This window comes from Canis aureus, chromosome X, assembly GCF_053574225.1.
Source record: "Canis aureus isolate CA01 chromosome X, VMU_Caureus_v.1.0, whole genome shotgun sequence".
NCBI classification, from domain to species: Eukaryota; Metazoa; Chordata; class Mammalia; order Carnivora; family Canidae; genus Canis; species Canis aureus.
This window is the reverse complement of record NC_135649.1, coordinates 69,849,034-69,861,830: the sequence shown is the minus strand read 5'-3', so window position 1 is coordinate 69,861,830 and position 12,797 is coordinate 69,849,034. Positions and strand designations below refer to the sequence as shown.

At 40.4% G+C, this 12,797-nt stretch overlaps 1 protein-coding gene across 5 annotated transcripts in view; it reads left to right on the top strand.

Moving 5' to 3' along the window:
- The window catches only part of EDA (ectodysplasin A), a 429,425-nt gene that overhangs the window by 405,045 nt on the left and 11,583 nt on the right, over positions 1-12,797 (top strand). For all 5 annotated transcript variants that reach the window (XM_077890361.1, XM_077890360.1, XM_077890358.1 and 2 more), the window contains exon 3: positions 4,575-4,598. In XM_077890361.1, the coding sequence (XP_077746487.1) occupies positions 4,575-4,598 (24 nt within the window). The remainder of the gene's footprint in view (positions 1-4,574; positions 4,599-12,797) is intronic.

The following is a 12,797-nucleotide window of genomic DNA, read 5'->3' as shown; positions in this document are numbered from 1 at the left end:
CCTAAATAAATAAAATGTTTTTAAAAAATAAAATCACGAACACTTATTTTGGGACTCCTGGGTAGCTCAGGGGTTAAGCGTCTGCTTTTGGCTCAGGGCGTGATCCTGGAGTCCCAGGATCAAGTCCCACATCAGGCTTCCTGCAAGGGAGCCTGCTTCTCCCTCTGCCTATGTCTGCCTCTCTCTTTCTGTGTCTCTCATGAATAAATAAATAAAATCTTTTAAAAAATAATAAAACCATGAAAATAAATCCCCATAGCAATTGGCTTGGAAAGTGAAAAGGCCCAAATTTTGTGAGTTATTGCAACGGGTGGGGCTTAAAGCCTGGGGTGCTAAAGGTGAGTATGCTTGTTCATAGAGAGCCCAGAGGCGTTGGAGCTACTCTTGGAGAGAAGTCAGGGCAAATAGCCTGCAGATATACAGTGTGGAAACAGCAACCTGAAAAGCACCTAGGGCACACAGTTGGGAGGTTATTTGCTCATCTCAGAGCACGTCCCAAGGAGGCAGCATTAATGGAGATACCCTTCAGGAACAAAGGAACTGGCAGGCACCGTTTCCCTCCCTCACCCCTCAGCATAAACACAAGAGCCACCTGCAGGAATCAAGGCAGAACTGATACTCTGTATTTAAGTTGCTTACACCAAACACCAACCCTCATGCTCTGGTGAAACACCCTTCCTAGACCCTCTTGCTTCAGTCCCAGCATGGAAGTCTCTCTCCCCCAGGAGACCAGCCCAAACCCCTGCCAACACAATGTCTCCTGACCCAGGAGTTTTTCAGGACCTCAGTTCCAGAAGCAGTGGTGACAGGTCTCATTTCACAAGTAGACCACCTAGTTAAGACACCTAGTTTAAACCCACCATATTCAGGCCAGGGACCAAATGTTGCCCACAACAGGCAAGGACATCCTCTTGCACATGACTGCCCTGATGGGTAAAGCAGCCAAGACACAACTGCTGAGCACATGCAGCACACATTGAAAACACTCCCTGTAGTGCTGGGCCCTGGGGAACAGCGGAGACTGCACCATGAGGTACTACAAGTCTTCTTCTTAATAAGGCCATTACTGTCAACAATAGGAAAATAGCTGACTTTCCTAACATGCAGAAGCAGGCAGAGTGACCTAGACAAAATGAGAAGACTTAGGAATTTGTCCAAATGAAAGACAAGGCCACAGCCAGAGATCTAAGTGAAACAGATATAAGTACATGCTCAATAGAGAATTTAAAATAATGATCATAAAGATACTCACTGGACTTGAGAAAAGAGTAGAGGACATCAGTGAGACCCTTAATACAGAGATAAAAAATAACAGAGATAAAGGGCTCAATAAACAAAATGAGAAACACGCTTGATGGAATGAACAGCAGGCTGGAAGAAGGAGAAATGAAGTAAAGATCTAGAAGACAGACTAATGGACATAATCAAGCTAGAAAAAAGAAAAATAATTATAAATAATAAGAGTAGACTTAGGGAACTCAGTGACTCCATCAAACATAGTAATATTTGCATCATAGGAGTGCCAGAAGAAGAAGAGAGAGAAAGGTGGGCAGAAAATATATTTGAAGATATACTAGCTGAAAACTTCCCTAATCTGGGGAAGGAAACAGATATCCAGGTCCAGGAGGCAGTGAAAACCCTAACAAAATCAACAAAAGCAGATCCACCCAAGACATATTATAATTAAAATGTCAAAATATAGTGATGAAAAAATTTTTAAACTGCAATATAGTCTCTTCAACAAATGGCATTCGGGAAAGAGGTGAGAGACCTGTACTCTGTTGGTGGGAACGTAAATTGATGAAACCACTATGGAAAACAGTAGAGTTTCCTCAGAAAATTAAAAATAGAAATAGCATACAATCCAGTAATTCTACTACTGGGTAGTACCCAAAGTAAATGAAAAAAATTCAAAAACCCCTATGTTTATTGCAGCATTATTTATAGTAGCCAAGATATGGAAGCAGCCCAAGTGTACATCCATAGATGATATGGGTAAAGAAGATGTGTGTGTGTATATATACGATGGAATATTACTCAGCCAGAAAAAATGAGATCCTGCAAGTTGTGACAACATTGATGGACCTAAAAGGTATAAATGCTAGGTGAAATAAGTCAGATAAAGAAAAATAAATACCATATGATCTCACTTACATGTGGGACCTAAAAAATAAAACAAATGAGTAAACAAATAAATAAAAAGAATCAGAGCTATAAATACAGAAAACAAGTGAGAGTTGCCAGAGGGGAGAGGGGTAGGGAGATAGGCAGAATAGGTGAAGGAGAGTGGGAGACACAGACTTCATTTATGGAATAACTAAGTCATGGGGGTAAAAGATACAGCATAGGGAATATAGTCAATGATATTGTAATAACGATATATGGGGACAGATGGTAGTAACACTTGGGGTGACCATAACGTAACATAATAGAGAATTGTTGAATCACTATGTTATATACCTGAAACTAATGTAACATTGTGTGTCAACTACACTTCAATTAAAAATAAAAATTCACTGAAAAAAATGAAAGGTTTTGTTTAAAAAATAAATTTTTCCTTTTTGCTTCCCCTTTTTATGTATGTATGCATGCATCTATATATATTACAATGAGTTGGTTCCTGGTATAAACACAATAGAAGTTCAAAAAAATTTTTTTAACTTCCCTTTCCCTCTTTTCAGTTGTTGATTTAGGTCAAACTTTTTCCAGGAAGTTTGGGTTTGTTTTTTTTTTTCCTCAAGTAGCCAATATAATTCCTTAAGTCTCACCCTCTTTAATATTTTTGTATGCAACTGCAAGTTCATTTAGGATAGAGTTATGTTTCATTATTTACCTTGCTACCTTCCATAGGCATGCTTGGTGAAGACTAGTTGTTGGTGATGGTTGATTTTCTCAAAACCTGCTTTGAAGTATGATGTAACAGTGCTAATCCTTTAAGGCAGCTGGAATGGTCAGAAACTTATCCAGGACCAGCACAACTTGTTTATGAGTGTAGTGTTGCTGCACTGGCTACCATCCCTCTGCTCTGCCAGACTGAGGTGGCTGACTAGCTGGCTGGTAGCTGGCTGATGGGGCTGGGCCTTTCTGTATAAACTCTTCCTCAAATAGCTTTTTTGTTCAAAGAGGTGGCCTTTCTCATGTTGAGTTGCTCCCTCTTAGCGAGTAGTATTTGTGCAGCTCTGCTTCCTTGCCAGAATCTCCATGCACGTTATCAAGAGCTCTCAATGCCATTAAAAACATAAAGAATAAGCAGCAAAGAAAGAAGACACAGGGGTGAGGGGAGAAAAAAGGAGGAAAAACGAGGATAAAAGAATGGAGATTTATGACCTTGAGTGTGGCAGGTTGCTAAACCCAACCTAAAACATCCCATGCACATAATAATACCTACTGTTACACATGAAATTTAGCAGAGAAACTATGAAAATGAAAATATTTTGCAAGGGAAGCCTACACAGTCCTTGGTTTTCAAGGGACGTATGCAAACTCTGATGGCAATACTGGAAGCCCTCCAGATTAGACACTTTGTTGACTTCAGATTGAGCCTGCCTCTGATAGAGCCTGCTCTTACAGGCAAAAATCATTCTAGGCATGTTGTAAAGATAAGATGAGATGATAAATAGAAATAAGTAGGTTTCATAGATTATAAAACAATATACAAATGCTTGGTGTTCTTTTTGTAAAGCTCCTGGGGGCATTGACAATGGTTTAATGTCCGATAGTGTCTTTCTTCATGGGAGTTTGGAACAGATTTTAAACACCTATGTCTAAAGAAAATCAAATCCACCTACAGAATGGAGAGAAGTGGGTCCCCAAGAGGGAGAAATATGTGTGGGAGATACCTAAATTATGGGTATCTGGGGAGTGGTTGTCACCTAACCATATAAGAAAAGCATTGGGTTTTCTGAGTGTCCTCAATTGATTAGAATTGTTTTCTTTAGAAGTAATTTCCAAGAAAATGCCTGTGATTTCATGTCAGTGAAACTGTTGATGCTTATTTTAAAGTGTCTGTTAACTTATAGTCAATTACAGTGGGAGTGCATGTGGTACCCATATGAACGTATTATGATCACACTGTTTTAATAACAATTTAAATCACAATATGTGACTAAAAAGTCAACTGCTGCTGCTTCTGCTCCTTCTATGAAAATGACCCTCTTTTCCATTTAGCTTCAATGCAAGAGACTTCATATCAGTTCTTCACCTGAATGCATGACTCTTCAATCTCAGGACTCGCAGAATTAATGGAATGCCGTCCTAAGGTTGGTGAGTTCTGCGTTTATGGGCATTTCATCCCTATGAAGAAGTCCTCATTCCCTCACTGCAACGACTGAGACTGAAAGAGTTTTCTAAGGGAGAATATTTCTTTTAACATTCTTCTTAAATGTTTCAGTCAAAAAACAGGAACAGACTGAGGACGTCTGATAGTTGGGAGATACCTTGCCAATGACCTGACCCTTGATGTGAGGCTCCCTCAAAATCTGCAGTGTCTTGAGAGTTTCTCCTATGACTATCTTGGAGAATAATCACTTTCTATTAATTTCCAGTGATTTAATTTTCCATTTTCTTTTTAACAGGTCCAGTTAAAAACAAGAAAAAGGGTAAGTTAAGCTCCTGATTATATAAAATTGCTGTCATATCTTTCCTAAAATAAGAAGAAAAAAAAACAAGGGAGTAGGATTTTTATATATTCTCTCAATGCTGGCTGTCATCACTTCTTGGCCTTTTGGCTAAGATCAAGTGCAATGCTGGTTGTCCATTGTTTTATTCGATCATCTATGGCCTCCTTGGGTATTGTGCTTCCATGAAACAAGAGATTGTTTTTCAGTGATGATCCATGAAATTGCTTCTCTAGCAGCATATGAAAGTTGTTTTTATTTTTCTTTCTTGCTCCCTCTTTTGTACAATTATATTTAGATCTCTTTCCTTCATTATTCTCTACCCTTCCCCCTATCCTTCTTTTTCCTTTCGTTGCCCTCCTTAATCAAATCAGTGATCACATACAAAGTCCTAAGACAGCTTGTGGGGACTACCTTCTGAGAGGTGTCAGTACCAGGGAGGCTTTTCTTGCTTTGGAGTTTCAATATCATTTTCTCTGTGGTAGAAAAAGAAAGCTGAAGGAATACCCTGATCTTTTGGTCCTTTCAAAGAAGCTTCTAGTTGAGCAGATCCATTATGCCATTGTTGGGTCAGTATGTTTCTGATATACTTGCAATAGGACTGGCCCAAGAGCTTGTACAAGCACTTGCATACTTGAAGAGGAGAACCCAAAGACAGAATAAGTTCCAAAAGACATAATAAGGCAATATGGTCCACTCCTTAGGACTTAAAAAACAAACAAACTACAAAACCAGTTGTAAGTACCTATTTGTTTCTGTGTTCTGACCTGAAAAGAAAATGAAGTGAAATTACTGATTTTTCATTAAAATTCTTTAAGTAGGGGTGTCTGGATGGCTCAGTAGCTTAAACGTCTGCCTTCAGCTTTGGTCATGATCCCAGGATCCTGGAATGGAGCCCCGGGATGGGATCCCCACTCAGCAGGAAGTCTGCTTCTCCATCTTCCTCTGCCCCTCCCCCTGCCTCTGCTTTCTCTCTCTCTCTCTCTCTCTCTCTCTCTTGCTTGCTCTCTCTCTCAAATAAGATCCTTCAAAAAATAAAGTTCTTTAAGTAAAATGATTCTGTTAGAAATTTCTGGAGCTTTATATAGTAGATTACCAATCCCAGATTAGGCCAAAGGGACTGGCTTCAGCTGCTGCCTGTCACTCCTCTAAGCACTAGGGTACTGTGGTGGCTTGAGGTACCATGGCCTACATGGAAAACCTATGTCCCTGTTGTAAAGAAGCTGAGGAATGGCCTGGCCTCCTGAGGACCTGATCTGAGCAAAGTTGGAAAACAGCCAGAGACCTGGGGTCAATGAGGAAAACTTTCTCTATTGGGCCTGGGCCTTCACCAAGATATTATGTATTTAAGAAAGTAAATTTGATTTTTAAGCATGTAGGTTTTTTCTAATAGTTTTTTTAGAGCAGTTGTAGGTTCACAACAAAATTGAGGGGAAAGTACAGAGCATTCCCATATATTCCATGCCCCCACACGTGGACAGCCTCCCCCACTATCAACATCTTGCACCATCTTGTACATTTGTTATAATTGATGAACATCCATTGATATATCATTATCACTCAAAGTACATATCGGCTTCATTTTGGTGCTGTACATTCTATGGGTTTTGATAAATGTATAGCGACATAGATTTCCATGGATTACAGTATTATAAAGAATAGTTTCACTGCCCTAAAAAGCCTTTCTGTTTTGCCCCTCGCAACCACTGATCTTTCTACTGTCTTTTTAGTGTTGCCTTTTCCAAAATGTCAGTATGTAGCCTTTTGAGATTGGCTTCTTTCACTTAGTAATACACATTTAAGTAACTCCATATCTTTTAATGGCTTGATAGATCATTTATTTTTAGTTTTTTAAGTATTTTAATTCCAGTTAGTTAACAGTGTTATATTAGTTTCAGGTGTACAATATAGTGATTCAATAATCCCATACATCACCCAGTGTTCATCACAACAAGTGCACTCCTTAATCCCTACCACCTATTTAACCCATCCTCCTGCCCCCTCCCCTCTGGTAACCATCAATTTATTGACTATAGTTAAGAGTCTGTTTCTTTTTTTTATTATTTATGAGAGACAGACAGAGAGGCAGAGACACAGGCAGAAGGAGAAGCAGGCTCCATGCAGGGAGCCCGACATGGGACTCGATCCTGGGTCTCCAGGATCACACCCTGGGCTGAAGGCAGCGCTAAACCACTGAGCCACCTGGGCTGCCCAAGAGTCTGTTTCTTAGTCTCTCTCTCTCTCTCTCTCTCTCTCTCTTCCCATTTGCTTATTTTTTCCTTTAATTCCACATATGAGTGAAATCATATGGTATTTGTCTTTCTCTGACTGACTTATTTCACTTAGCATAATACTCTCTACCTCCATCTATGTTGTTGCAAATGGCAAAATATCATTCTTTTTTATGGCTGAGCAAAAGTCCATTGTATCTATACACCACATCTTATTTCTCAATTCATCAGCCAGTGGGCGCTTGGGCTATTTCCATAATTTGGCTATTGTAGATATTGCTGCTATAAACATCAGGGTGCATGTATTCCTTTGAATTAGCATTTTTGTATCCTTTGTGTAAATATCTAGTACTGCAATTGCTGGATTGTAGGATAGTTCTATTTTTAACTTTTTGAGGAAACTCCATACTGCTTTCCAGAGTGGTGGCACCAGTTTGCATTCCCACCAACAGTGCAAAAGGGTTCCCTTTTACTCCACATCCTTGCCAGCCAACACCTGTTGTTTCTTGTGTTATTGATGTTAGCCATTCTGACAGGTGCGAGATGATCTAACTATCATTTTGATTTGCATTTCCTGATGATAAGTGATGTTGAGCATCCTTTCATGTGTCTCTTGGCTATCTGTCTGTCTTCTTTGGAAATGTGTCTATTCATATCTTCTGCCCATTTTCTAATTGGATTATTTGTTTTGAGGATACTGACTTTGAAAAGCACTTTATAGATTTTGGATACTAACCCTTTATCAGATATGTCATTTTCAAATATCTTCTCCCATTCTTTAGGTTGCCTTTTAGTTTTGTTGATTGTTTCCTATGCTTTGCAGAAGCTTTTTATTTTGATGTAGTTCCAATAGTGTATTTTTAAATTTATTACCCTTGCCTCAGGAGACATATCTAGAGAAGTTGCTATGGCCAATGTCAAAGAAGTTACTGCCTGTGTTCTATTCTAGGATTTTTCTGGTTTCAGGTCTCACATTGAAGTCTTCAATCCATTTTTAAATTTATTTTGTGTATGGTGTAAGAAAGTGGTCCAGTTTCATTCTTATGCATATTGCTGTCCAGTTTCACAACACCATTTGTTGAAAAGGCTGTCTTTTTCTGATTGGATATTTTTTCCTGGTTTGTCAAAAATTAGTTGGCCATATAATTGTGGGTTCATTTCTGGGTTTTCTATTCTGTTCTATTGATCTCTGTATCTATTTTTGTGCCAGTGCTGTTCCTGGTTTTGTTTTGTTTTGTTTTGTTTTTGTACCATTCCTGTTTTGATTACCATTTCAAGCATGTAGTTTTTAACTTTTGTCACATCCGTTTTTAGAATGGAAATTGTAATAAACCTAGAAAATTCACCATGCTTTGACATGGACACCTTCTAGTCCTAAACAAGTCCAGGGATGACCTCTTCTTAATAGGTAGACTTGGGAACACTTTCTAATTACAGCTACTAGTTTTGTTTTGTTTTGTTTTGTTTTGTTTTGTTCTGTTTTCACTCATTCACTAGACAACTAATAAAGCATTCTATAATTGTCAGGAATAGAGATACTGAGATAAATAAAAGTGGTGCCTCCCCTCAAAAATCTCCTAGTGTAGCTGGAATAGTGGAAGTACACACAAATAATTGCAGTGTAGTATGAAAAAATGCTATCATAAAAGCATGAACAGTGTGCTGTGGAAGCATAGAGAAAGAACAAGTAGTTCTCCCTGGGGGAGTAAGGAACCAAATCTCAGGAGGAAAAAAAAACAGTATTTAACCTGGACTTTAAAGGATGGAGGGAGGAAGAAGGGGAAGGACATTCCAGCAAAGGGAACAGCATACTCAAATCTCCCAGAAGTATGAAAAACATGGTGTGTTTAGGGAAACACCAAGTAGGCTAGTTATGTACCAGAGTGTAAGTCATGTGTGTAGTGGGGAATGGCGCCCAGGTGTAGTGTTATCCAGTGGCTGAGCACTGAGAGAGCACACTTGCTAATGGCAAGAGAATACAAGTATCTAGGCAAGAAGCCCTGTAATTACAATTCAGAGAAAAAAAATACTACAATTCAGAGAATCCAATGTCTCTTGCAGGGACTCAGATCACTGCCTAGCACTGCTACCTTGAATATGGGCCATTATTAGGAGAATGCACATAGGCCTTAAACATTTACTTTGACTAAAAGTGATTTAGAAGCCATTTAATACAGATTTCCTTGGACACAGTGAATAAGCACATGCCCAAAGAGGTAAATTGAGTTGTTCACTTAATTTCCATTTTTAATAGAATTTTCCTCTCCTATAACTAACTTGCTCTTGTCCATTCTCTCTCTCTCCCTCTCCCTCCACATTTCTCCCTCCCTCTCCCCCCCTTCACTCACTTGTGTTTATTTGTTCTTTCAACACTTTGTCCTTCACTAAAAGGTTAGAGAAATGCCCCCTCACAAAGTTTAGCTTTGAAAAGAATGTTGATTATTCTGTCATCTAAGACTGCACAGGACAATTTTCTTTTTTTTCTTTTTTAATTTATTTTTTATTGGTGTCCAACTTGCCAACATATAGCATAACACCCAGTGCTCATCCCATCAAGTGCCCATCACCCAGTCACCCCCGCACCCCACCCACCTCCCTTTCTACCACCCCTTGTTCGTTTCCCAGAGTTAGGAGTCTCTCACGTTCTGTTTCCCTTTCTGATATTTTTCTAAGTAGAGAAGTCTCTGGGCTTTTGTATCATGGAGTGTTCTGTTAAAGTGAGGAAATCTGGAGAAGGAATTCAATCCTCTAAAGTCATCCTCTTGTCCAGGAGTCATTTTGTTCATGCTTCTCTGGGCCAACTTTCTGTAAGTATGCAAGTGTGAGAAGCACACTTACCTAAACCTAGTTACAGAAGAGCAAAGAGGAACAGCTGCAGCACTAGAATACAGCAGGAGCTTTTTCCCAAATGCCTTCTAACATTTTCATAAGTGAACATCCTCTGTTTACACTGCAATCATTATTCTCTTTGACTAAAGGAGTTTCTGGGTATAATTCTTCCAAAATTATATTAGCAATCACAGGAGATTCACAGTCTTGACACTGAAGTTTGTACTACCCACAGAACACCCTCTAACTTGAAAATCAGTTAGGCCTGTTAATTCTGGGACATAGAACAATCTAATATGCACCCTCCTCTGTGTCTCTGCCAACCAGAGAACAATGAGGGAGAAGCAGACTTTACAAACAGGTTAGGGAAGTTTCCTGACTGCCAGGGGTAAGTCAGTCTTCCTCATGGAACCTTAGTCTTGGGAGGAAATTTAGAGAAATCATCAAGGCCAAACTTCATTTCACCAACAGAGAAATTAAGGCTCAGAGAGAGATAGAGATTTGCCCAAAGTACATCTGTGGCAGAGCTGGTGCTTACAGCCTTATCTCCTGTCTACAGATTTTGTGTTCTCTCCACTGCACTAGCTGGAATTGAAACTTGGGCACTAAATAAGGCTGACTTGGAAGCTGCCCAAATCTGAAGGGAGATGGCTTTCCTGTTCAACATCTTGAAATTGGTTAATCTAGAAACTGGACAGATCCAATCTTTTGTTGCTGCTATGTGCAGGGAAAATGGCAAAGCTCCTTCCTGCCTCTGGGTCTTTAAGGCTACAAGGGAGTCTCCAAGGGAAAGAAGCTCTGTGGACCTTCCTTTCTTTTCTCCCTGGGGAAGTAGCCCCATAATGACCCTGTTGTTTCAGTCCAAACGCAGACGTGGCTAAACATGGACAACAGGCCTCTTGAATGGCATTGCAATGGGGATTGAGTTTCTGGAACATGCAGCATTATTTTTAAAGGAGGTCCTGATAAATCAGGTCAGGATTCTCCTGCCTAAGAGTCTGGGGAACAAGGAGTCAGAGTTAAGGAAGTATTTAAGTGAGACTTAAGAGGGTTACATTTAAAACTAAGAAAGTACCACAGGTGGAGATACTGTCATGGAGTCTGGCCAAAGCCTTCTATTCCTGGGATTTCCACAAAACTGTGAGAAAGCAGTGAAGGGAAGAAGATGCCCTCTCCCCCGAGCCACCTGCGGTGCGTGAATTGGGCTGCACAGAGCAAAGGAAGTAAACTGGAGCTGCAGATTTTGGTACATGACCACAGTTATGACTTGTCAAATAGCTACATCCTGGTGGGAATGTTGAAAAGACTGGAATATAGAATAGATGGGCTGGGATTTCTCTGAAAAGATAGAGAGGAGGAAATGAGGAGGAGTTGGTGGGCTTACTTACATTGGAGAAGGGGTGCCTAGATGGCCCAGTCGGTTAAGTGTCTGCCTTCAGCTCAGGTCATGGTCTCAGGGTCCTGGGATTGAGCCTTGCATTGCCCCACACCGGGCTCCCTGCTCAGTGAGGAGTCCTCCCTCGCCCTTTCCTCCCTACCCTTGTTCCCTCACTCGCTGTTCACGCTCTCTCTCAAATAAATTTCAAAAATCTTAAAAAAAATAATATGTTGGAGAATAGGGCCTCAGAGGAAGGATGCTGGGAAGCCAGATTATTTAGCCTATAAAAATGGAGGTTGATAGGTGACTTAATGTCTATGAGCATATGAGGGTTATTATGTGTATGATGGTAACTATTCTTCTCTATCAACACAAAGATTAGAATAAAATCTTAAATTGCCTCAGGAGGAATTTCAGCTAAATATACGGAAGAACTTCCTAACAGTGAGGGGATGATAAACACTGGAACATGTTACCAAGGGAGTTTACAGAAATTGCCTTTCCCAGAGATCTTTAAAAATAGGGTTTAGAGAGGTCAGCTGAGAAAGAAAAACTTGCCAGCTGTCTCCTCAGCTTTTTCTACTCTCCACCTCTCCTTCTTTCATTCAATCTCTCTCTCCCTGCCTTCCTCTGCCCCCCTCTCTTCATGCCCCCTCACCTCTTATTTCCCCAATTCCTTCCCATTCCTCATTTCCAGCTACCACCACCTCTATACCAACCTGTAGTTCCTGTATATCTCGACTTCTGTAGGAAACCTTCCTAGTGTTGATATTATTCCCAATGTCAGGCTGTCCTCCTAGCTCTCTCTTCCTATCTGCATCAAGTCCACCAAATTGGGCAGTAAACATGAAAGCGACACTCTTCAACTATAGCCCAATTCTCAATTCAAAACAGTGACCCACACATCTAGCCACTTGATAATTCTAATCTCCTGGACTCAGGTGAAATGCAACCTCCTTTTTGAAGCCTTCTCTGACCTCTAAAGCATTTTGTCCCTACTACTAATATAGCACTTATACTATCTTGTGCCTGTATCTGTTTCCCCAGTAGACTGAGCTCCTTAGGGGTCCCTGGGTGGCTCAGACATTTTTGTTTGTTTGTTTGTTTGTTTGTTTGTTTGTTTGTTTGGCTCAAGATCCTGGGATTGAGCCCACATCGGGCTCCCTGCTCAACGGGGAGTCTGCTTCACCCTCTCCCTCTACCCCTCCATTCACTTGTGCTCTCTCTTGTGCTCTCTCTCTTTTTCTCTCTCAAATAAATAAATAACATCTTGGGACTCCTGGGTGGCTCAGCAGTTGAGAGTCTGCCTTCATCTCAGGGCGTGATCCCTGGGTCCAGGAATCAAGTCATACATCGGGTTCCCCGCAGGAAGCCTGCTTCTTCCTCTGTGTATGTCTCTGCCTCTCTCTGTGTGTCTCTCATGAATAAATAAAATCTTTTAAAAACAAACAAACAGAGATCCCTGGGTGGTGCAGCAGTTTGGCGTCTGCCTTTGGCCCAGGGCACGATCCTGGAGACCCGGGATCGAATCCCACGTCAGGCTCCCAGTGCATGGAGCCTGCTTCTCCCTCTGCCTGTGTCTCTGCCTCTCTCTCTCTCTCTCTCTCTCTCTCTCTTTCTCTCTCTCTCTCTGTTTGACTATCATAAATTAAAAATAAATAAATAAATAAATAAATAAATAAATAAATAAATAAATAAATAAATAAAAATCTTTAAAAAAAAGATTGAGCTCCTTAAGGGTCA